This window comes from Salvelinus fontinalis, chromosome 1, assembly GCF_029448725.1.
Source record: "Salvelinus fontinalis isolate EN_2023a chromosome 1, ASM2944872v1, whole genome shotgun sequence".
Lineage (NCBI taxonomy): Eukaryota > Metazoa > Chordata > Actinopteri > Salmoniformes > Salmonidae > Salvelinus > Salvelinus fontinalis.
In genome coordinates, this window is record NC_074665.1 from 22,592,537 (window position 1) to 22,616,570 (window position 24,034).

At 42.3% G+C, this 24,034-nt stretch overlaps 2 protein-coding genes across 10 annotated transcripts in view; one reads left to right on the forward strand and one right to left on the reverse strand.

Annotated features, from left to right (window-relative positions):
* Positions 1-10,521, forward strand: part of LOC129840301 (SRC kinase signaling inhibitor 1-like) — a 70,239-nt gene extending 59,718 nt beyond the window's left edge. For all 8 annotated transcript variants that reach the window (XM_055908128.1, XM_055908208.1, XM_055908374.1 and 5 more), the window contains one exon: positions 4,680-10,521. In XM_055908128.1, the coding sequence (XP_055764103.1) occupies positions 4,680-4,817 (138 nt within the window). In that variant the 3' untranslated portion in view covers positions 4,818-10,521. The remainder of the gene's footprint in view (positions 1-4,679) is intronic.
* A 90-nt stretch (positions 10,522-10,611) lies between these two features.
* The window catches only part of LOC129840695 (formin-like protein 1), a gene marked incomplete in the record, with an annotated part of 44,497 nt that continues 31,074 nt past the window's right edge, over positions 10,612-24,034 (reverse strand). The window contains 19 exon segments of one of the 2 annotated variants that reach the window (XM_055908906.1): positions 11,349-11,436; positions 11,670-11,780; positions 12,190-12,307; positions 12,435-12,545; positions 12,744-12,845; positions 13,059-13,352; positions 13,954-14,034; positions 14,174-14,242; positions 14,424-14,658; positions 15,807-16,009; positions 16,347-16,471; positions 16,581-16,850; positions 16,966-17,218; positions 17,345-17,446; positions 17,755-17,904; positions 18,305-18,415; positions 18,974-19,048; positions 23,486-23,579; positions 23,857-23,933. In XM_055908906.1, the coding sequence (XP_055764881.1) occupies positions 11,689-11,780; positions 12,190-12,307; positions 12,435-12,545; positions 12,744-12,845; positions 13,059-13,352; positions 13,954-14,034; positions 14,174-14,242; positions 14,424-14,658; positions 15,807-16,009; positions 16,347-16,471; positions 16,581-16,850; positions 16,966-17,218; positions 17,345-17,446; positions 17,755-17,904; positions 18,305-18,415; positions 18,974-19,048; positions 23,486-23,579; positions 23,857-23,933 (2,562 nt within the window). 2 annotated transcript variants of the gene reach the window in all.

Sequence of the window (24,034 nt, forward strand, 5' to 3'; positions counted from 1 at the left end):
TCTGGGGCAAATAAGACTGAAGCCCTGCTTTCTGAAGCCCCAGTCCTATCTGGTTCAGCAGGCACTCCAACCCAGTAGGCTAAGCTGAGTTGCCCTGTCCCACCTCAGCCCACACTGTCCCTCTCAAAGGACCTTCTGGCAGCTCTCAAAGTCAGGTAGAGATAACACAGCCAGCCACTTCGTCCCAGCCTGCACCCGTCCTGAGCCAGTCACCCCAATCCTCTCATTACCCTAACGGTGATAATCCACACTCCATTAGCTAACTCCAAGATAGAGGCCACTTCATTAACTCTAAGAAACAGGGCCCTTCATTTGGTGCTCTTTAGGCCTTAGGGGGTCTATTCACAGGTTATTGAAGTTCAAAAGGCTGACTTTCAGAGTGAAAAACACCCACATTTTGCCACGGTTCAACTGGGCTGGATTGATGCACCTGTACATGCATCTTTGATCAGATCTTGAAGGTGTTTACCTTATGTGGGGAAAATACATCTCATCCACCACCAAAGCTGTAACCGCATCCATTTTGGAGAAGCACAATGTTTTCACCAGAGCACAAACCATACCTCACTCTTTGGGGTGAAGGCGAAAGGAGTCAGAAAACATTTGGTTATCATACAAGTACAGAAGATGACATCCCAGAGAGGTCAGTGCTCTTCACAACAAGGCCCATTAGCGAATAGAGTAGTTAGCACACAGCTAACAGGGGTGACCACATTTAAAATACCCAAATGTGGGACAACAAGACTATTTTGTGGGACATTTGCAGGACAGTGTAGCCCCCCCCTCCCCCCACAGAAATCCCCTTCCCGCTCATGGTGTAGTTCACATTTTTTATAAATATTGTCACAAGAATATTTGATATTTTTAAAACCCTCAAACACTAAGTTAGGCATACCTAATTTAGACATGCCTAATTTCATAATAGGCCATGGCATCATCACTGTCAATCATGAATGATAATTCTTCACGTTTTACTAGTGAAATGTCCAAACTGTGTCTGCATGCCAATCATTTGATCTCAATCAGCTTCATGGGAATATGCATTTCGATCTGCTTGAATGACTGTTTCGTGAGCAAATTAGAGCAGACGGTGTTAACAAAGTATATAGACTTCCTGTATTTTGTTCCAATCAAAGCACGCCTAGTGGCGATCGCTGTTGAGTTTTGGCCGCATGATAACATTTGTTTTGCTATTTAGCTAACCATCCTAAAATCTCATAAGAAATGAGGTGGTGTTTTTGGTGTAACAGTAACGTTATACTTAAGTCATAATGCCCGAGAAGCCGATGTTTGGAGGATATATTGGCACTGGTGTTGTCGAGGGCCGGCAAACCGTGTCAATATCAAATCAAATTGTATTGGTCACATACACATATTTAGCAGATGTTATATATAATAATATCTAACAATTCACAACAATACACACAAATCTAAATGTAACATAATGGAATTAAGAAATATTTAGATATTAGGATGAGCAATGTCGGAGTGGCATTGACTAAAATACCGTAGAATAGAATACAGTATATACATAGGAAATTAGTAAAGCAGTATGTAAACATTATTAAAGTGATATGTACTCCAAACACCGGCTTCGAGAGCATTATCACTTTTATATAACATGTTACCAACATATTCAAATAATGATTGACATATTTTCATTAAAAACGTTATTTATTCATACTATTTCATCCTTCCATGAGATATAGTCCCAACACAAATCCAGGGTTGCTACGAAAACCGAATGGTCGTTCGTTCTGTCGGTTCGGTTGCAAGAGACACCCGACCTAGTCGTTAAGTCTTTTTGTTCTAAATCTATGGACACGACCCAGTCATTCGTTCTAAATGTCATGTTGCCATGATGATGGATACGTTCTTATCCCTTGCTTGCAAGCTAGCCATCTTTGGCTAACACAGTCACGTCAAACAATGCAGCCAGAATAACAGCAAAGTAGCTGCATTTGCTTTTGTTTAAACGGTTTCTTGTGATTAAAAAACCCATCCATTAAAATGAGCGAATGATGTGCAATTTCGCCTGGCATAGAACATTGTCTATGCCAGGCCACTGTTAGAGATAGCCAATTACACAGCTAACACACTCACTTAAAACCGAAGCTGGAATGACAGCAAACTAGCTTTATTTCATGTTTTTCTATTGACGTTTCTTTGTATATATCCATAAAAATTATGCTGATTCATGATTTCGACTGGCTGAGAAAAGCTGCTAGCCTGTCTGTCTTGTTCCATCTCCTGATACGTTCATTAACATAGGACAGCTGGAGATCGAATTTCAATATTGAAACAATGTGGCAAATGTCGGAGAGTTCATTGTTATGGATGTATTCCCCCCCCAAAAAAAATCACTAGAAAAAAGCTTAAACAAACGCAAATGCAGCTACTTTGCTGTTATTCTGGCTGCACTGTTTGACGTGACTGTGTTAGCCAAAGTTGACTAGCTAGCAAGCAAGGGATAAGAACATTGCTAGCCATCATGGCAACAGAACATTTAGAACGAACGACTGGGTCGCGTCCATAGATCTAGAACAAAAAGATTTAACTAGGTCGACTGGCAACCCAACTGATAGACTGAACAACCAGCTGGCTTGGGTACAAATCCTAGATTTGTGTCGGGACTATATCTCGTGGAAGGATGAAATAGTACGAATAAATTAATCAAAATAAAGTTTTTAATGAATATATGTGAATCATTATTTGAATATGTTGGTAATCCGGTTGTATAAAAGTGACAAAACCCACAAAGCCCGTGTTTGGAGGTTATATTGGCACGGGTTACAACATCTGTGCCAATATATCCTCCAGACATCGGCTTCTCTGGCATTATCACTTAACTAAACAGGCACTAATGTGAGAAGTGGCAGTAACACTACACCCCTGCAGTCCTCGCCGAATGAGCAATTGAAACGTACCTAACCTACTCAATTGCCTACGCAAAATTGTGTGATGCAGAAACGAGAGACCACAAAATCTGAAAATATTTGGCCATGGAAACATTTCTGGTTGGTCTCAGGGAATGTAAAACAGTTCGAATGGGAGACTTTTAAAACGAGATTGAGTGGAATCGCAGCAAATATGTTGAATGAGCAAATCGTCCAAGATGCGGGACCGTCACGCACAATCTGGGACATGTGGTCACTCTAACGTCAACCTCTATTTGACACAGGGGAGCAGTCTGGGCAGTGTATGGTACTTCCTCGAGAAATACACCCCAAGTATTCATGTCTAGTTCTGCTGTTTGCTGGAAACCACTCAATTGTGTGAGATTGTGATGCCTCCTAGTGCGCCTTCCTTCCCCATCTCCCTTTTGTCATGACCAGATACGCCCTCTGAGTCTGCGGATGCCGTTTCATTAGTATCATTACACTGTGCATTCAAATCCTCACAGTTAACTTTATGATATTTTTTTTTACAGATTATGCTCATTAGAAGAGTGAGTCCTCTCATGGTGCTGATGATGTATTATATTAAATGTCTGACCTGACATTTAATTAAATGTATGGGGTTTGTAGCATACAGTAAAAAATAGATATATTTACAGTACCAGTCAAAAGTTTGGACACACCTACTCAATCAAGGGTTTTCCTTAATTTACATTTTTACTACATTGTAGAATAATAGTAAAGACATCAAAACTATTAAATAACACATATGGAATCATGTAGTAACCAAAAAAGTGTTAAACAAATCAAAATATATTTTAAATTTGAGATTCTTCAAAGTAGCCACCCTTTGCCTTGATGAAAGCTTCGCACACTCTTGGCATTCTGTCAATCAGCTTCATGAGTTAGTCAACTGGAATGCATTTCAATTAACAGGTGTGCCTTGTTAAAAGTTTATTTGTGTAATTTCTTTCTTTCTAAATGCATTTGAGCCAATCAGTTGTGTTGTGACAAGGTAGGGTTGGTATACAGAAGATAGCCCTATTTGGTAAAAAACAAAGTCTAAATTATGACAAGAACAGCTCAAACAAGCAAAGAGAAACAACAGTCCATCATTACTTTAAGACATGAAGGTCAGTCAATACGGAAAATGTCAAGAACTTTGAAAGTTTCTTCAAGTGCAGTTGCAAAAACCATCCAGCGCTATGATGAAACTGGGTCTCATGAAGAACACCACAGGTAAGGAAGACCCAGAGTTACCTCTGCTGCAGAGGATAAGTTCATTAGAGTTACCAGCCTCAGATTGAAGACCAAATAAAGGTCTCACACAGTTCAAGTAACAGACACATCTTAACATCAACTGTTCAGAAGAGACTGTGTGAATCAGGCCTTCATGGTTGAATTGCTGCAAAGAAACCACTACTAAAGGACACCAATAATAAGAAGAGACTTGCTTGAGCCAAGAAACACGAGCAATAGACATTAGACTGGTGGAAATCTGTCCTTTGGTCTGATGAGTCCAAATTTGAGATTTTTGGTTCCAACCGCCGTGTGTTTGTGAGACGCAGAGTAGGTGAATGGATGATCTCTGCATGTGTGATTCCCACTGTGAAGCATGGAGGAGGAGGTGTGATGGTGTGGGGGTGCTTTGCTGGTGACACTGTCAGTGATTTATTTAGAATTCAAGGCACACTTAAACTGCATGGCTTCCACAGCATTCTGCAGCGATATGCCATCCCATCTAGTTTGCACTTAGTGGGACTATCATTTGTTTTTCAACAGGACAATGACCCAAAACACACCTCCAGGCTTTGTAAGGGCTATTTGACCAAGAAGGAGAGTGATGGTGCTGCATCAGATGACCTGGTTTCCACAATCCACAATCACAATGGTAAAAATATAGAAAAACCCTTGAATTAGTGGGTGTGTCCAAACTTTTAACTGGTACTCTCTCTCTCTCTTTCGCTCTCTCGCTCTATATATACACTACCATTCAAAAGTTTGGGGTCACTTAGAAATGTTCTTGTTTTTGAAAGAAAAGCACATTTTTTGTCCATTTAAATAACATCAAATTGATCAGAAATACAGTGTAGACATTGTTAATGATGTAAATTACTATTGTGTAACTGGAAACGGCAGATTTTTAAAATGGAATATCTTCATAGGTTTACAGAGGCCTATTATCAGCAACCATCACTCCTGTGTTCCAATGGCACGTTGTGTTAGCTAATCCAAGTTTATCATTTTAAAAGTCTAATTCATCATTAGAAAACCATTTAGCAATTATGTTCGCACAGCTGAAAACTGTTGTTCTTATTAAAGAAGCAATAAAACTGGCCTTCTTTAGACTAGTTGAGTATCTAGAACATCAGCATTTTTGGGTTCGATTACAGCCTCCAAATGGCCAGAAACAAATAACTTTCTTCTGAAACTCATCAGTCTATTCTTGTTCTGAGAAATGAAGGCTATTCCATGCGAGAAATTGCCAAGAAACTGAAGTGTCTTGTTTGAGAAACAGACGCCTCACAAGTCCTCAATTGGCAGCTTCATTAAATTGTACCCGCAAAACATCAGTCTCAACGTCAACAGTGAAGAGGTGACTCCGGGACTCTGAGTTGTAAAGAAAAAGCCATATCCCAGACTGACCAATAAAAAGAAAAGATTAAGATGGGCAAAAGAACACAGACACTGGACAGAGGAGCTCTGCCTAGAAGGCCAGCATCCCAGAGTTGCCTCTTCACCGTTGACATTGAGACTGGTGTTTTGCGGGTACTATTTAATTAAGCTGCCAGTTGAGGACTTGTGAGGCGTCTGTTTCTCAAACTAGACACTCTGATGTACTTGTCCTCTTGCTCAGTTGTGCACCGAGGCCTCCCACTCCTCTTTCTATTCTGGTAAGAGACAGTTTCCGCTGTTCTGTGAAGGGAGTAGTACACAGCGTTGTACGAGATCTTCAGTTTCTTGGCAATTTCTCGCATGGAATAGCCTTCATTTCTCAGAACAAGAATAGACTGACGAGTTTCAGAAGAAAGTTCTTTGTTTCTGGCCATTTGGAGCCTGTAATCGAACCCACAAATGCAGATGCTCCAGATACTCAACTAGTCTAAAGGCCAGTTTTATTGCTTCTTTATCAGAACAACAGTTTTCAGCTGTACTAACATAACTGCAAAAGGGATTTCTAATGATCAATTAGCCTTTTCAAATTATAAACTTGGATTAGCTAACACAACGTGCCATTGGAACACAGGAGTAATGGTTGCTGATAATGGGCCTCTGTACGCCTATGTAGATATTCCATAAAAAACAGCCGTTTCCAGCTGCAATAGTCACTTACAACATTAACAATGTCTACACTGTCTTTCTGATCAATTTTATGTTATTTTAATGGACACAAAAATGTGATTTTCTTTCAAAAACAAGGAAATTTCTAAGTGACCCCAAACTTTTGAACTTTAGTATATATATATATATATAAATAAATAGGCAACTAGGTCAGTGAAATGTAGTGAACTGTCTGTGATCAAACAAACAAAAGACCTGTTCAACTGTATGTTTAACATATGCAAATAATATGAATGAATTTATGTTGGAGTCAGCTGAATATATTGGACAAACATGCATCTACTGTATGTGAACTGTATGTACAGTGTGGGTAAAATAAAACCACATGCGTAGGCTATTTTGTGTACTGTAATGCATCATGTTAGGCTCATTCTTTCAACAATACATGACTGCTTCAGACATGAACAAACGAGGTCATTTTGAACCAATAGGATTTAACCAAGACCGTACCACAACATAAACAAGTTTTTCCCCCTTCATTTTATCCTGAGGGGAAAATATGCACAAGCTGAGAAATCGGCAATGTTAAAATCAACAGGAGTGAAGTTTGTGTGTGCACAACATATGAATGCCTAGGGGTTATCTGATCAAAAAGGCTTAGTTGGCATTATACTATTTGATACCTGAGGACATTGTGTGGACATGCACACTACACAGCGCTAGCTACATTCACTGTTCCAATAGCTGTCCAGAAAGACTGCCAACAGGCAATGCCTAACCTCTTTATCTAGCTTGAACAGGTGGACTTTTTGTGTGTCCCTGAATGGATGATTTTGGCGTTAATGCGCATTATCTGGGGAATGGAGGCTCTCGTGGGAGATTCCCTCAATCTCCTGCGAGCGATGGCACACCTGTCTCTTCCTGTCCTTGTACAGGATTTTCGTGATACAGGCCCCAAGAGCCACAGATGTCCTGGTGTCCCTTGAGGCAAAGATGCGGATCATGTCCCTATCGATTTGACACAAGCTGATGTCAATGATACTTTCCCATACCTTTTTCAGACTACAAAGATTGTCAAAATTGCGGTACCAATTTTTGTCTCTATCCCTCCTTTCACAATTACCAATTGCCCCTCCCTTTCCCCACCTGAATGTACAGACTGTATGAAATTCCATCCCCCATGTAGACCAAAGCTGGTGTAGTCTTCCACTGCTCTTCATCCCACCCAGTCTATCTCACTGTGAGCAGTGGGCCTCCCAAGGACACATGAGGAAAACATAGCCAGACAGGGCTGACATTGATCTAAATCTACATCAACGCAACCAGCTCTCTTGGCATCCTTAAAGGCACGCCTCCCCTCTCCTCTCCTCTCCTACCTCCCTTTGTACATGGTCTCGGCTTAATAGGAGGTCTGCGTTGTTAATCTTGGGTGATTGTCTTATTTGTCCCCCTAATCCTTTTGCCCCGTTGAATGGTTGGACGTGTAAACGAATGTGGCAGCTGTGTGGGGGCCCATAGACATCTAACCGGAGGGGGAAATCTCTTGTTCGCTAAAGGTAATGGTAATTCATTAGCGTTGGCATCAAATCAAGCTTGATGAGTCAGCGAGACAGGCTCAGCGCCATCTTTCTTCTCCTGGGGTTTGTTTGGGTCTCCATGGCTCTATGGAGAAGCCCCTGTAGGTGCCATTCAGATCAGTCCATTTAGTCTGGCAGGCAGCCCACTGTCTGGACAAAGAAAGCATCTTAACTGTTTCAGACAGGATGAATTCATTGAAAATGTGTGTTGTTTCGGAGTGAGCATTGTTTGGTTGACGCTAACGGCCAATCGTAGCTTTTGATTTTAGCCCCATATATGTACCCAGACTAGCCAGCAGCCGAGAGTAGAAGTTCAAACAAAGGCGTAATCGACCAATCGCAGAGCAAGAAAGTATGCCTAGGGTTAACCAGGGTGAAAGTAGAGTTCAACCTTCACTTATAAAGATCATATAATATTGGAACGCCTATTATCCTCTGCTAAAAATGTTCTAGGTATAGCATGCCCTCTATTACATAGTTCTCCATTATAGCTCTCCTAGTCCATGTTCCTATCCTCCTCCACGTCTTCCTCTCTTCTTCTCATCTCTCAATCCTTATTTCCTTTCCTCTTCTCACTTCACCCCTTCCTTTCCTCTCCCCTCCCAACTCACCTTCCTCTCCTCCCCACTGTGAGGAAGCTAAATCAAGACAGATTGCCCGTCCTCAAGCCCTGACAGCAGTGCCGTACTGATCACAGCATCACTTCTCCAGCTCTGCCTACGCTCAGCTTAGTGACAGCCACAATGCTCTGATCTCGACACCAGCCTGACGGCTGATGCGCTGAACACAGCGTCCCCTGTGGCCAATCGGGGGAAATACAGAGGGCTGCAGCACTGGCTGTAGCATAGTACCCCATGTGGCCAATTAGATGCATATGGAAGCTGGAAGATAATCAATGACTAAGACAGTAGCTCTTGACTCGTCTGTCTCGTATCTGGAAGGGGTCACCAGATAAGGGCAAAGAACTGGGAAACCAAATGTGATCTTAAAACACTGTTAGAACCCTTAAAAAATACGAGAATACAGAGGAATATCCTGCCGACTGCCTTTTCACAGCCTCCCTATTGCATTAGGCTAGGTCTGGAGCTGAGATGGAGAGCATTTGAGTGAAAATGTGTATTTTCCCAGTTCTGAGGGGAACTGCTTTTATCCTTTGCTATCATGGTCAGTTTAAGTACTGGGATAAACACTGAAGCTAATATGGGTGACAACAAGATTCAGCACAGGATCTCACTTCTGACACCCAAATGTTGTAAATTGAATACACATTGATCCTGGAATCTCACAGTAAACATTAGCACAGTTTTATACACTAGCCAGCTTGTCATCATTGCCACTGCATTATGAAGATTTACACAAAAACAATGACAGGTTTTCTGCTGTCTGACATATTGCTTGAGGAAAGTGTCAACGTTTTGCCACGGAAAGACTCTGTGCACTAATATATAGCACTGGCACAAAACATATACATTACTGGACATGATACAACGTTAAATCATAGACATTAATATAATGTATTATTTATCTTAAATATAGAAATGAGAGCTAATGAAAATGAAGACCATGTAATTAACCTCAGAATAATCTAAATCATATCAGATATACAGTATATTGTGAGAGAATAGTACACTACCTGATAGTTATTGTTTGCAGAGATCATATCATGTACAAAATCAAATCTTCGTCTATGTTTTATATAATCAAGAATTTTTGTATTTTTATACTTGAAAAGAGGCTTCATAACCACATTTTAGATACATGTATTCTGTAAATTAGTTTATGAATGTGTGTTTAGTTTTTTCTTGTCATTGTTTTGGTTCCTGACTAACTACTTAGACCATTGAACACATTGTTACTATAATTTCTTGTCATAGATTCATTTGATTCATGGCAGGATTACAAAGAAGACACGCAGTTCAAAAATATTTTGGGAGTCTTGTTTGGGAAACGACAGACTCTCCCAATAGAAATAAATGAGGACGGGTTGTCAACTACTTACAGTACTATTTCAGCCAACTGGCACGGATAGAGGGAGAGGGGAAGAAAGAAATAGAGAGCACATTTCCTCATCCCTCTTTACAAGTACTCACTGACGACTACCCACAACTCTCTTCTTCTATTGTACTTAAAAGTAAAAAAAAATATAAGATGTCCAATATGGTTTCATGATGAATGTATGGTTGTTGGAGGTCGTCTGTGAGTGTTATAAATCATGTACATAGACAGAAAATATGTTACTTCTATGGATTTGTATGTGAATTTCTTTTCTTTTTTTTTGAGAGGAATGTAATCCAAACAGCATGCACATACTGTACATTCCTGGAATTTGCACGCTGGGATGACGAAAGGTTCTGTTACTTCTGTGAATAACTCTACTGTATAACTCTCAGTGTATGTTAGATCAAACACGGTACAGGACAATAGATTTTGTATCATGTGCAACAAGGTCGGTCAAGACCCATTTTACTGTCAACGTTAATGTAAAGAAAAAGAGATTAAAATATTGAAGAGCAACTACTGTTATTCAGAGAGTGATGCTTGCTGTGTGAGATAAGTGTTGTTTGTGAGTACTGAAGAAGAATGGTGAAGTAACATAGTATGAATGTTAAAGAGCAACTAACAGTGCAAATGCTATGCCAATTCTATGTATTGAAAGAACTGTTGCTGCTTTTTGTGAGAAAATCAACTATGGTACTGAACAGACCGCTGCTTTTGTACCTTCCTGTTGTTTTTGTGAGAATAAAAGTGATCCTCTTGTACACGAACGGACTCGATTCAAATTCATTCAGTCTGAAGAACTCTAAACCAATTTCATGTCTCATGACTTCTGATGTTATAAATAAAGTAGCAGACAATCACAGTATAAAATATTTATTAGTTCAAACCCAAAATAGTGAAACAAAGAAAAGGTTATCCTTACACTTCTATATTAAAAATAATTTAAATATAGTACAAATCTTGTTCTAAGCTCCGTCCTGAGCTGTTGTAATCCAACTAGCGCTAGGACAGAAGGACAGGTCATCATGCTTTTACACCAGATACGGCAGTTATTGGGATTGACAGTTTGCAGCCGTCTGAGTACCACAAATAGAATAAGCTATTAATATGACAAACAAATGTAGGGTCTTGTCTGGCTTTTACTAATGGTTATATACACAGTCCCAATGTTCAATCTGCTTTAAACATGTCCAAAAGCTCTAATGAAGATTGGAGAGAATGAGGGTGATTCTCATTTAAATCATGCCGTTGAACTGTAGTCCATCCATGGCCAAGCCCTTACTCCTTTAGCAGTATGTAGAAACAGGAAGTGTTTACAGAGAAATAGAGTGTATTTACTGTAAGTGTTTGTTAGGGATCAGAGAAGTATTAGGAAACAGCACCTCACTGTCTAATATACCTGAAGCTGTACTTAGAGAACAGGCAGTCAACAGTGAGGTTTGTTGTGGGCTGAACCACAGCTAGAACCAATCACCTGCCATGCTGGGTTAAGTCTAGGGGAGATATTTCAAGTTTGTGTGCACTCTATATCAATGAAATGAAATGAGAGTGATTGTTTGAATGGAGCGCGAGTGTGTGCTTTCACAGGGAAATATCAGAAGAGACTTGGAGCTTTTGCCCGGGCTTCCACTTGGCGCTGACTCGGGACCCGTCTGTCCGTCTGTACGGCTGGTTCCTCAGGTCTAGCATGAGAGATGATGGATAGCAACAACACTGTGAGACCACAACCTGGAACAGGACTGATCTAAGCATGCTTTGGTATTGACACCTGCCCACAACTCCAAACAGACCGACACAGACAGATCAACACAGACCGACAACTGCACCAAGAGACTGAGAGAAACAGAGATATCCACAGACAGAGAAAGTGCTGCACAGGAGTCATAGACACCTCCAGAGCCAGCGAAAGACAGACCTACACACTTCCGAGGGGATTATGTGGGGCTCTCATCACTGAAGCCAGAGTCGCAGAAGAGGCGAGAGGAGCGCTTGCCAGAGCGAGCCGTGAAGGGCACAGCCTTTAGAGCTGAAAACCCCAGAGAGAGAGAGAGAGATAAAGAAAGAAAGAGAGAAGAGGGTGAAGGAGAGACATAACCAAGGGTGAGGAGAGATATACGCCCAGGGGAATGAGTGGGAATGACATGAAAAAAGGAGTGAAAAAGGGAATGAACGGATAAGATGAAAGGGTATGAGTAGACGTGGTAGTGGACATTGCATGATGATAGTTATAATGTATTTGTGAAAATAGAGGATGGCGAAAAATTGCATAAAAAATGGTGCAGAAAAACAAGCATTATAATACTGTACATTTCTACAAGAGTATATCCCAGCTACCGCTTTAGTTTAATTTCAGAATTGTATATTCATTTTATTAGACATACACAGCAGACATACACTGTACGGGAGACCTTGACCCCTGACCCCACAAGGCCCACCTGTGATGATGTCCTCGATGGCTCCATCCTTGCCCTCCCGGACCAGGGGGATCACCTGCCGCCTCTTCAGCTCCGCTATCAGGTCCATCTGGGGCAGCTTGGGCATCATAGGTACCTGCTGGGGTCAAAGGGCAGCCACAAAGAGTTGGGGGTCAAAATCAAAATGATACATGTTTTGAGGGTAAACAGAGTAGGTCAACTCTCTTTGTGTCTTATTGCATGGTTGCTAATGTGTCACCGACTACCTTCTGTGGTATTTCAGGCTTAGCTGATGTCGATGTTGACGGTGGCCCTGTCCTCCCTTCTCTGGACAACACATCCTGCTTTTTCCTCTGCTCATTCTCCTGCTCTGCTTGCTGCCGGGACCAAAAGAAGAACAGTTATGTATGTTACACTGTCACATTAGTACAACAGTTACTGTTTGATATGTAGCAAAGAGCTCAGCACCGTCTACTATGTCGATACAATAAGGTACTTACGTTTTTTTTTTAAGTCGGACTATATGAATACATTTAAGCAATCAATAAATGTAATTAATCAATGTGGTGGCTAACCTTATAGGCCTTGATGAACCTCACGAAGACAGGGAAGAACATGGAGGGAGGTGTGGTTTTAGGGTTCTCTCCAAAGTACTCCACTGTTGATTCATACACATCCTAACAGGAGAAAAAATGATCAGACCTTCATTATACTGTACATCATTGTTTTCTGTAGCAGTAGTACTCATATTATACAAATATTATCACCCTCTCCTAAATTCATTTATTCTAGTGTCATTAAACCATTACTAATTTAGCCCCATTTAGTAGGCTATACATCTTGACATTTTTTCAGTCTACAATATACTATATTTAGTAGGGAGAATTGACCTGGGCAGTCTTGCCATCTTCTACTACAGAGTCCAGCAGGTCATTGTTGCTGGTGAGGAAATCTTGCAGCACAGGGTTGTCTTCCTGTACGGCAAACTCTTTCCTGGTCACCTCCATGCCCCTCTTCAGGGCACACACGTCCTGCAGAATACTATCCAGGGACACCAGAGCAGCCTTGTCCATGAAGTGCAGCTCGCTGTGGAAGGCTTGGAGCTCAGGGTATTTCTCCTGGATGATACTCACTATGAAGTGCAGCAGAGTCTGTTTCCGGTCTGTGGACTTAGTGTCTAAGAGCTAGATTGAACCAGAGCCATATATTTAGAGGCAACCAATGGAGAAAAGGATACAATGTGAAAAGGTTAGCCTGATCCCAGACCTGTATTTGCTTTATGACAGTGGTAGTCAGAGGTAGTTGGCGAAAGCACATACAGATCTGGGATCAGATAATGAAAATCAAGGGATACAGTACTCCATAACATTTTTAAATAAGCTGTGACCCATCCGGATGATGCAGTTGTTACTCGTCTCCAATGGAATCAATTTAGAAGTTAATTGATGATTTGGGTAACTCTGCCTGTCATTAATTATCTTCAGCAATAATTTGAGTTAAGAGGCATACTCCCCAGCTCCACCTTAGTGTTCTAGTCATTCAGTCACTGTGGCTGATTCAGAGAAGGCCTGTCAGAATCGGTTATCTCTGGATCTCTCACTGAGGTGGAGTCTCATTTGAATAATTACTGTAGATAATAAATTCGATGCTGTGCTAAAACGACATTCTGCTAACCCAAGTGAATTTTATGGACTTGGGTTGGAGTACAAGAGCAATGTGCCTTGCGAAATGAGCCTCTAAGATTTGGTTGATAAATACAGTATGTCTGCTTGAAGTCTTTCTCACCAAGTCGAGACTCTGCAGGCGGAACCCATAGGCTGCTCCTCTCTTGCTGCTGTTCATGTAGTTTCCAAAGGCTAGGATGATCTTAGGAACAGAAGAGGCATACCAAAGTGACACGCCAATGCTCTGTAACCATACAAAACTAACCAATTGAACACAAACCATCCATGCAGTATATCAGTATAGTACATGCAGTATAGTAAAGAGCTGTCTCCTACAGTACCTCAAGGATCTTCTTCAGCTTGCTAGAGGACTTGATTGACATTGAGGCAGCGATGATTGCGTTGAGTTGCTATTGGAGAGATGGGAACATACATTATTATGGTGAATTATGATATTATGGTGAAGCTTTGCGCATCCAACTACTGGCCATGACAAAAACATTGAAATAACATTGAAACCATTTTGAAATAACATTGAAATAACATTGAAATATCATTGAAATAACATTGTTTTTAGTGTGTTCTACTGACCGGCTGGATGAGCTGGATGCTCTCGGGGAAGTTGCCCATGAAGGTGAGTGTGCTGATGCGCTGGGCTAGCCGTGGGATCTTGCCAAAGCGCACCATGAAGCGGTCCTCCTCGGGGAGCTCGTCCAGGGGCCTCCCGTCTCGCTCGTAGTTCTGGATGAGCTTGACTTCGTACTCTGAGGGGATGAAACGCTCCAGCAGCTCCAGGAAGTCCAGGCTCAGAGCTTCCTGGTTATACCTGTGTGTGTGTGTGGGGGGGGGGGGGGTCAAGGGTTATGTACAACAGTGGAGGCTTCTCAGAGAAGGAAGGGGAGGATCATCCTCCTCATTGATTTTCAATGAGGGAAAAAAGGGGAAAAAAATTGTAAAACGTAAAAAAATAGATAAGACTAAACTAAATATAATCACGTCAACAAATAATTGATTAAAACACATTGTTTAGCAGTGAAGGTCTACAGTAGCCTCAACAACACTCTGTAGGGTATCACCATGGTGTAGCCGGAGCTAGCGTCCGTCCTCCTCTGGGTACATTGACTTCAATACAAAACCTGGGAGGCTTATGATTCTGTTTATGCGTGATCAGGGGTGTATTCATTCCGCCGATTTATGTTCAAAATGTTTCTTAAACGGAACAAAACGGGGATAAACATATCTGCATTTGTCCAATAGAAACTTTTGTTTGCAACTGTTGGACTAATGACTACATCCTAAATCAGCTAAATGCAGACAAGAGTGTGCAAGACGGTATTGAATGTATCACTGTCTGTCCATGTGTCACTGTCTGTCTCCTCAAATCTTTCTCTGTGCATCTACGTTGTAAACTTTCATTCATAGGCTAGGTTGTAGCAACCTCATGATGGGTGTAGGGAAAATTTGAGTATCGTGTAATAGCCTAAACCTATCGCTGTTACATTGAACTGGTTGAATGGAATATGAATGACAGTCATCCAATATGCTGTAATAGAAATAAGGCCATGCTCATGAAGAAAAAAAAAACTGCCCTCCCTCGTCTTTAACGACACTGACCACCACTGATGTACAACTACTACTTACTACAGAGACTGTTCATATTCTGAGATGACTGTATACCGACAACCGAAGTGAGTTACGAGTGTAATGAGTCTTCACACGTTTCACATTGGTTATAAGTTGATCAGTTACTATCAAATGCTTAGTAAAACCATAGACAACCATATGTTTCTCTCTTTGTCTATACACAGTCACAATACAAAAAGTACTACATATCACATTTGGTCATTCAGCAGACGCTCTCATCCAGAGCGACTTACAGTCAGTGCATTCAACCACATGTAGTCTTACTATATCTAATCTTATGCACAAATGACGTGGTATTTTTCTTATAACAAATTGATAACAGACACATACGTCTCTATAGCGGTGCAGATGTCCGAGGTGGTCATGCCTCCCTTGCGCAGGGTGATGGCCAGGTTCTTGGCCCTGTTGGACTCCAGTAGGGACACTTTGCTGGGGATCTTCTGGGCCACCTTCGCTCTCAGAGTCCCCACGTCAGCCTGGGCTGTCTGGGCCTTGGTCTTAAACTGCTCCTCAAATGCGTCCATGTTCAACTCCTAGGACATGGAGGGGAGAGGTGGATAACTAATTCATGAGCTTTTGGTAATGGCCAAACTCAGTGAGAACGATCTACAGTTAAACATCAGTTGATACCGCAGACTATTTTGTCATATGGCAGAAGACAGATCAGATAGCGAGAGAGAGAGAACTACATAGGATTTGAGGATTACAGAAGAAAGAGAAACTAGAGAGCGGATGAAACAGAGAGGAAGAGGGATTGGAAGACTGGAATGAGTAGAAACAGAAACAGCAGCCGCAGACAGATGAGGACATGTTGAGATGGACAAGAATACAGATTGAAAGCAGATAGCTAGCAGGGTACTGTGGTCTCACCCCCAAAACGTTCTCGTCATCCAGCTCATTGAAGATGGTTCCAGCCACCTGGTTGGGTTTGAGGGCCTGCCAATTGAATGAAGGCATTCGGTACTTAGTCTGAATGGGCTTCTTGTTTCTGTTACCTGTCCAGAAGAGGGACACATTCATTTTGGTGGGGATCAATGAAGTGAACGTTTCGTCTTTAGAACCACGACTGACAGAACTATCTTGACCTATCGCGTGTTAGCTTACCGGTGTGTCCATCATGCATGCCCCCAAATGGCGGGGCCATTCCAACACTTGGAGGTGGTGGCGGGAGGGCCATACCACCCCCTGGAAGAGGGGGGGGCAGAGGTGGTGGTGCCGTCGGGCATGGAGGGGGAGGAGGAGGAGGAGGAGGAGGAGGAGGAGGAGGAGCTTGTGCCGTGACCTCTGTTGCACCAGGTAATGGAGGAGCAGGAGGTGGGGGCGGGACTACAGATGTGGGAGGGGCCACAGGTCCATCGACAGTCGTGATTTGTTCTGTGGAAGCAGGGAAATATGAAAAAAGGTAACATTTTTGGTTGATTCCATAAACCAAAATAAATGTATATTTTTTACATGGTTTCTGAGCCCATGTGTGTGGCTTGCAGCCCACCTGTTTCAGCATGGATGGAAACAGGAAGGATGAAAGGGATGACATGGAGGTCCAGGTGTCCCGAGGACGAGCGCTCAATTCGAATCAGCTGCTGGTCCACAAGCCCCTGAACTTTCTCCTCCAGCTCCGCCAAGGCCTGGGCCGAACGATCTCTATCCCTCTGCCTCTCTCGTTCCCTCTCTCGTTCTATCTCTCTCTCTATCTCCCTCTGTTGTAAAATGGTCACCTGGGCACAGGACTCACGCAGACTCTCCTGTTACACAGACACACATGTCCATGTGTTAGCCCTCTGAGCTCCAGCCTAGGCATTAGCTCAGGAACTAACGCAAGACTTCTTTGTGAATGTCATGGACTGTAGTTAGTTAGATGATAGGACTACCTTTAGCAGCTCCACCTCTTTGGTGGTCTGGATGAGATGTTTCTCCAACTCTGACACTGTCTCCAACGCCTCCCTCTCACTCTCTTGCAATCTGCTGCTTATCTATAACACACACACACACACACACACACACACACACACACACACACACACACACACACACACACACACACACACACACACACACACACACACACACACACACACACACACACATTTATATACAGTCGTACAGACACGTAACAAAACACAGTACATACAATCTACTTATTATAAACCTTCAAACACAATGTCCTTCAAACACAACAAAAGTATGAACAAGTTGACCCAGGTGCAACAAAACAAAGTTGACATAGCGGATGTGTGTTCTTGTACACATTCTTGTTTGTACACAATGGATGCATGATCACCTGTGCATTGTGGTCCTGCAGCTCCTCCATGTGCTCCAACAGGGCATTCTTGGTCTCCGCATCCTCCAGCAGAGCCCCCACATCAAACACGTTGTCCAGGTAGGCCTGGATCTGCACCAGCAGCCTGTCACTCTCCGTGAACTTTAACCTCTGCACATGACAGAGGAACACAGACACGCATATACATAGACAAACATAGAGATACATTACTATTTTTCGATGTAATTATGTGCTCTCACATGCATCATTTGTTAACCTTCAAATCTAGTCTCCCATGACAACAGAAACATAAAACAACAGAATGATGTGTCTTTGGGTTTTTGGTTATGATAAGGAAAGACAGTTGTACTAATGCAATCTCATGAGGTCTTTATAAGACACATTATTCACAAATCAGTGAGTATATTTGGATATTTTCTGAAAACATCTGACCATAATTCACGGTAAAGCATACACCTGTTGTATTCAGCCGGCGCATGTGACAAATACAATTTGATGTGATGTATCAGTGGTAAGGGGCAACTTCTCTCTGTGATTCAGTATCACTCACCTGGAGGTAGTCATCCAGGCCATGGTGGCTAAACTCATACTGCAGATGAACCCTGAAGTTCATGTTCTCAACGGAGTGGACCACGATGTTGATGAACTGCATGCACGCCACCTGGTGGACATAAACAGTAGGAGACGGCGTGGTACACCCCCCTTCTTGTAGGCCCGCAGCCCGCAATTTCACAACAAATATATATATAAATGAGGAACTCAGTCGGGGTCTCAACTTACTGTTGATAATAATAGAATATAGAAAAGAATTTCAAAATGTCAGCTAAATGTTTTTAGATTGGTAAGTTAGTCTAGCGGCCAGCTATCCATACTTATAGTATGCATGGTCAAATTACCGACCGGGGTGGGGCCCATTGATCATCAATTATCATATTAAAAATGGCAAACATTTTCCTCCATCCTACAGCAAAATATGAAGAATGGGAAGAAATTTGTTGTAAAACTGCACATTTTTCTCTCCACCCAATGGCAAAATACGCAGAGCAGACCCGTGATCCACTGTGGCCCCCACTCCCATCAACATTGCCAATCCCTGGTTTACATCAATGGCGTCAGGTTTACATCAACTGTAATCAAGTCTGAGCATTTTTTCTTCTGTGCATCAGAGAAGGAGATGGACCTAATAAACATGAATTGTGCAATTTGGAGTCAGACTCACCATGAAGTCAATGTTGCTGTCTTCATTGGAGAAATACTCCATGAGCTTCTCGAATCGGCTCCTCTCTCCACATACCTTATGAACGACATGGATTAAGGGGAAAAGGTTTTCGACTATGCACATAATTCTGCATTGCAGCGCCACAAATATGCATAGGGTGGCAGTGTATCCTTAAATACAGCTTCCTGTACCCCACGCAACCCATATTTCACTTTGTATGCTTCTCTCCCGCCCTCTCTACCCCTAGGCTAACGCAAATGACTTCTAAAATGGAAGTTAACTGACTTCAATAATGAAAGCTAGAATGTCAGCCTCACTCGGCCATACAAAGGTGGGTTCAGAACACTCTCATAAGCAGTAAAATGCATCAGTTAGACTGTTCTATCCTGTGATATCCAATAGCTGTTCAGAACATGCAGTGATATGTCTTTAAGGGTTAACGCGCCTCCCCCCAGCCCACTCATGTCCACTAAATAATACAGGCCTGCTCTTCAACCTGCCAGCCTGTACCCAAACAATGCCCACGCTCTGCCACTGTGGGCAACAGGAGCCAGCCTGGTCTTTCCGCCTCCACTTCTGCACTCCTCCACCATGTGCTATCTATCGTCTCTCGCTCCCTCCCTCCATCTATCTCTCACCCACACAGTTTGTCCGTGCTATACCAAAACGACTGTCACTTTTGATGCCAGAACTGCAACTGACGCAAGGTCGCTACTCTAAGGTATTGCTTAAGCAGTGTGTGTTATTAGGATATGAGAAGGCGAGAGCTCTGGAAACTACAGTTATGGACTTTAATCAAGCTCAAGCTTGAAAGTGTTGAAAGGTCAATCAATATTTCACAACTTTGTGAGCATTGTTTAAGCGATGCCTATCGCTGAGTGGCACATTATAGGGCTTTAAAATGACGGACTGTACGCAGTGGCGACCCATCATTCAGGGGAGGTGGAGGAGAGCCTGTTTACAGTAGCTGTTGCCCGTTTTGAATGTTATTTTGGCATTCATTTGTGTCACATATCCGTTTGCAAGCAATGTAAAAACACATTTATTGAGTGAATAAAGCCGCATACAAACATTGTCTCTTTCTTGAGTAAGGCAGCTCCAAAATGCAGGTGTTTCAGCCTAGCTCAGTGCTTTCTGTGGTGGTGGGGCAGCCAGCGGAAAATACAGAGCGTGTGCGTTGGTAATCTTCTCTTGTTGCGCCGTGATTGGCTCGGTGTTCTGTCACTCATGGGGAAACTACATCACCGCAGAATCTACAGGGCGAGCTAGGCAACTCAATTTACATTGGAAGTGCCCATCCAAGAAGGCTCAAGGTCATTGGCCACAGATAAAATGGCTTCAAATCACGTTATATCTACCATGGCTTTGATTGGACTGATCATGTCAACGTCATACCTTCACAATCTTAGCTAGCAATCTAGACAAGCAGTCATCGTCATGAATCACGTCGACAATCTACTGGCAAATCCTTTTCAATCCTTGTCATATAAAGAGAAATTATAGATAAATCGTATTGGTGCTCTTCAGCCATTGGACATAAACACTACAAAACAAGTCGGAAATTGCAAATTCAATAATGAATGGTTTGAAAGGAATCAGTGGCTTACTGCAAGCGTTGCAAAGCAATCACTATTTTGCTTCCCCTACCTGCTTTTCAGTGGAGAGGGTGTGTGGTCCAAGTCTGGGTTTAAGAACTTAAAACATCTGTCTGAAAGGGTCTCTTTTCCAAGTTTAAAAGGATAAACATTGTCCACGTGCCAGAAAAGGTTGAATTCATTGGCCATGCTGTCAATGCAGCATGATGTCTTCCATGTTCAAAACAACTGGAAACTTGGAACTGGGAAATCTCAGACTTCAGAGAGTTCAAAACAAGTGGGAAATACGTTCTGAACGGTCATCCAACTCGGAATTCCAAATTCTCTTTCTAGAGCTCCAACCTAAAGATGTTGGACGTCATGATTCGGCCCTGTTTTTTCCCCAGAGTTCCCAGTTGCCTTGAAAGCACCATAAATCCAGAGAATGACAGAGTTTGATAAGACATTTTTATGACAAAATTTGCCCACAAGAAGAACCGCCGCGCCACCTTCCTGTTCAAGTGAGCACAGCACCACAACGAGTCCAAAAATGTATTGTATACTGCTGCATAAATGATGTAATATGCCAGGGAGATATGTATACTGTAGCTAAGAAAGTAATACTATATTGTGTAGTAAGCTGTTCCTAGCCGATGTGCCTCACCTTAATAATTTGGTACCTTTCCCCCTCAGCCTACTGTTCTGACTTGCTGGTGCACATGTAGCCTATAGCCTGTTTTAGAGAAATGTCACCATCAAATATTGTAAGACCTTTCTTTGTCTGCTTATATGCCCCCTTTATTTATCCTACGGTTCTGACTTGGTATACAGGGAGAAAACTGTAAGAACGGCTAATGTTCTGAATTCTGTCGCTTTCCTTTTCAAAAGTGCTGAACAAATAGTTATATTGACTACGTCCATCTTAGCTCGCTCATTAATGTCTTAGTCGAAATTACGGATGGCCTCTTATCCGCTCATCCATCCCTTATGCCATAGTTTGTACAGCTCAATTATTATAGGCCTATTGCTTATATTGGTGTACCTTATTAGTATCTTATTCATAATTTTAGGCAATGTTGGAATGATTTCATTGTTTTGCTTACTTTGTGTATTATAATTAGCTCATGTGTTTTCCTTCACGAGGAGGGGATATTATATAATGTTGTTGGGTCTGTAACCATGCTTCCCATTCAAATATTTGTTTTCAACAAAAAGTTCAGTAATAGACCCATGTAATTCCAGTTGATATTGCGAGGGTTGTTTGTTTGTTTGTTTGTTTCCCCATAGGTCTAATAAAATACTTCAAATTGTAGGTTAACCTCTCGCTCTCTCTCACTCTTTGTGGTGACTTAAAGAAGAGTAAAGTTAAGGCCTCAACATCATACTGAGTTTATCTGAACTACTGTAACATTTATCCGAATTTCTGTCGGTGTCCATTTTCAAAGTGATGAACGAATAGGCCTACCTCGTCGCAGCTCGTTTGCTTGCACTTGCTAATACTTAGAGCTTAGTGTTAATGATATAAGAATAAACATGATGAATTTACTGAACATAAATGGAATAATGTTCGTGTATGGTTTAAAAGTCAAAAGTCATTTTGCCGTTTTTTATTATTGAAGGAGAATGTGGTTGTTATCGACTCACACAAATCCACAAGGAGTCAGTAGTAATCACATTTGTTTAAGCAAGTCAGCTGTCAGCTATTGTTTTTAAAAAGTCAGTAAACAAGGCTGAATGAACTGTTTCGCTGCCAGACAAGGCTCCGCTGATAGCCAGGTGTAGCAGTGGTAAGGATTCACTTCATGGTGCTGAAAAGAAAGCTCCGCTGTTGGGACAGCTTTATGTAGGCTCTAACAGGTTGTTACCATTACAGTGCAATTAATGTGTTGTTTAGTGTTGTGTTATGTTGTGTTGTGTAGTGGCTTTGCTGCCATGCATCTAAAAACCATTTTTGGAATTTGTCCAACCAAGATTTACATGCTAAAATCGCCACTGACTGTAAATAACCAATGCTGATATATAATGTGTTCTGCTACCCCTTTTGCTACTGAAAAAGTTGTCTGCTCTGGTTAATGTCCATGTAATTAATCGCTCTAGGGAGAGGTTTCTCAAAACTACTGGACTGGGATAATTATACCAATCAGGACTTCAAAGACAAAAACTGACCACAGATCAGTGCTCAGGGTCAACTATCCCTAAATACCCCAGGTTGCAGTAGGGCATCTAATGCTAAGACCTAGCTTCTCCGTCTTTCCCCATTGCTAATAATACCCAGGTCTACATCACAATATCTGGCTAGCCCTATCCACAGGGGTCTTTCTCTGTTGGCAACAGTTGCTCCCTTGACAGACAGTGGGGAGAAGTCCAAGGAAAGGTTTAGCTGTCACGTCGCCAACAACTGTTAAGAATTTTTGTGCCCCCACCCCCTCCGGCACCTTTACCCCCTCCTGCTTATAGTGGACAACTGTCATGACAGCTGCCAGGGGGGTCATTGGGTGATATCTTTGGATGGGGGTTGAATAGGTTGATTTGGCATGTGCAGTGTTCACAAGGAAATCAAGACGACTGATGGCCACATCCTGACTTTTTTCAGATCTCTGCATGTAAGTCATGTAAGCTTTGCGTAAATTGTGTGTTGTTGTCAATGGGAGATTTGGGAAACTGGGTGCCTATATGACCCGCAAACTCAACTCTGGACCTCAAAGGCAGTTCCACTGCATTTTTTCATTGTTCCCCTCTAATCAGGGACTGATTTAGACAGGTGGGTGCAATTAATTATCAGGTAGAACCAAAAACCAGCAGGCTCCGGACCTCGTAGGGTAAGAGTTGAATACTTCTGTTGCATGACGTGCAATATGATGATGGGAGACTTCAGAGGGGTGTGGGGCTTGACAGGAATTGTTGGTGAAAAGACTGTGTTCATGGATACCCCTCTTACCTCTTTGAAGTTGTCAAAAGCGGAGAGGATGATGTCATGACCGCCCCTCACTAGACATACAGCAGCCAGCAGCTCCAGAACTAGAGCTTTGGTCCTGAGGGGTACAAGTGTACATTTTACACACACACATACACACACACACACACACACACACACACACACACACAGACAGACACAGACACACACAGACACACACACACACACACACACACACACACACACACACACACACACACACACACACACACACACACACACACACACACACACACACACACACACACACACACACACACACACACACACACACACACACACACACACACACACACACACACACACACACACACACACATAACACTGGTCCTCACCTGGGGTTCCTGTTGTTGAGGCTGAGGGTGATCTCGTTCACACAACACGGGTGGGTCATCACCAGGTTAAACCCAGACTAAATCACACACGTACACACAGTTGTCAGTCATCGCCATCTTCAGTCATATTTCATACACTGCAGTGTGGACTTGATCCATACTGACGCAAAGCCTGTCA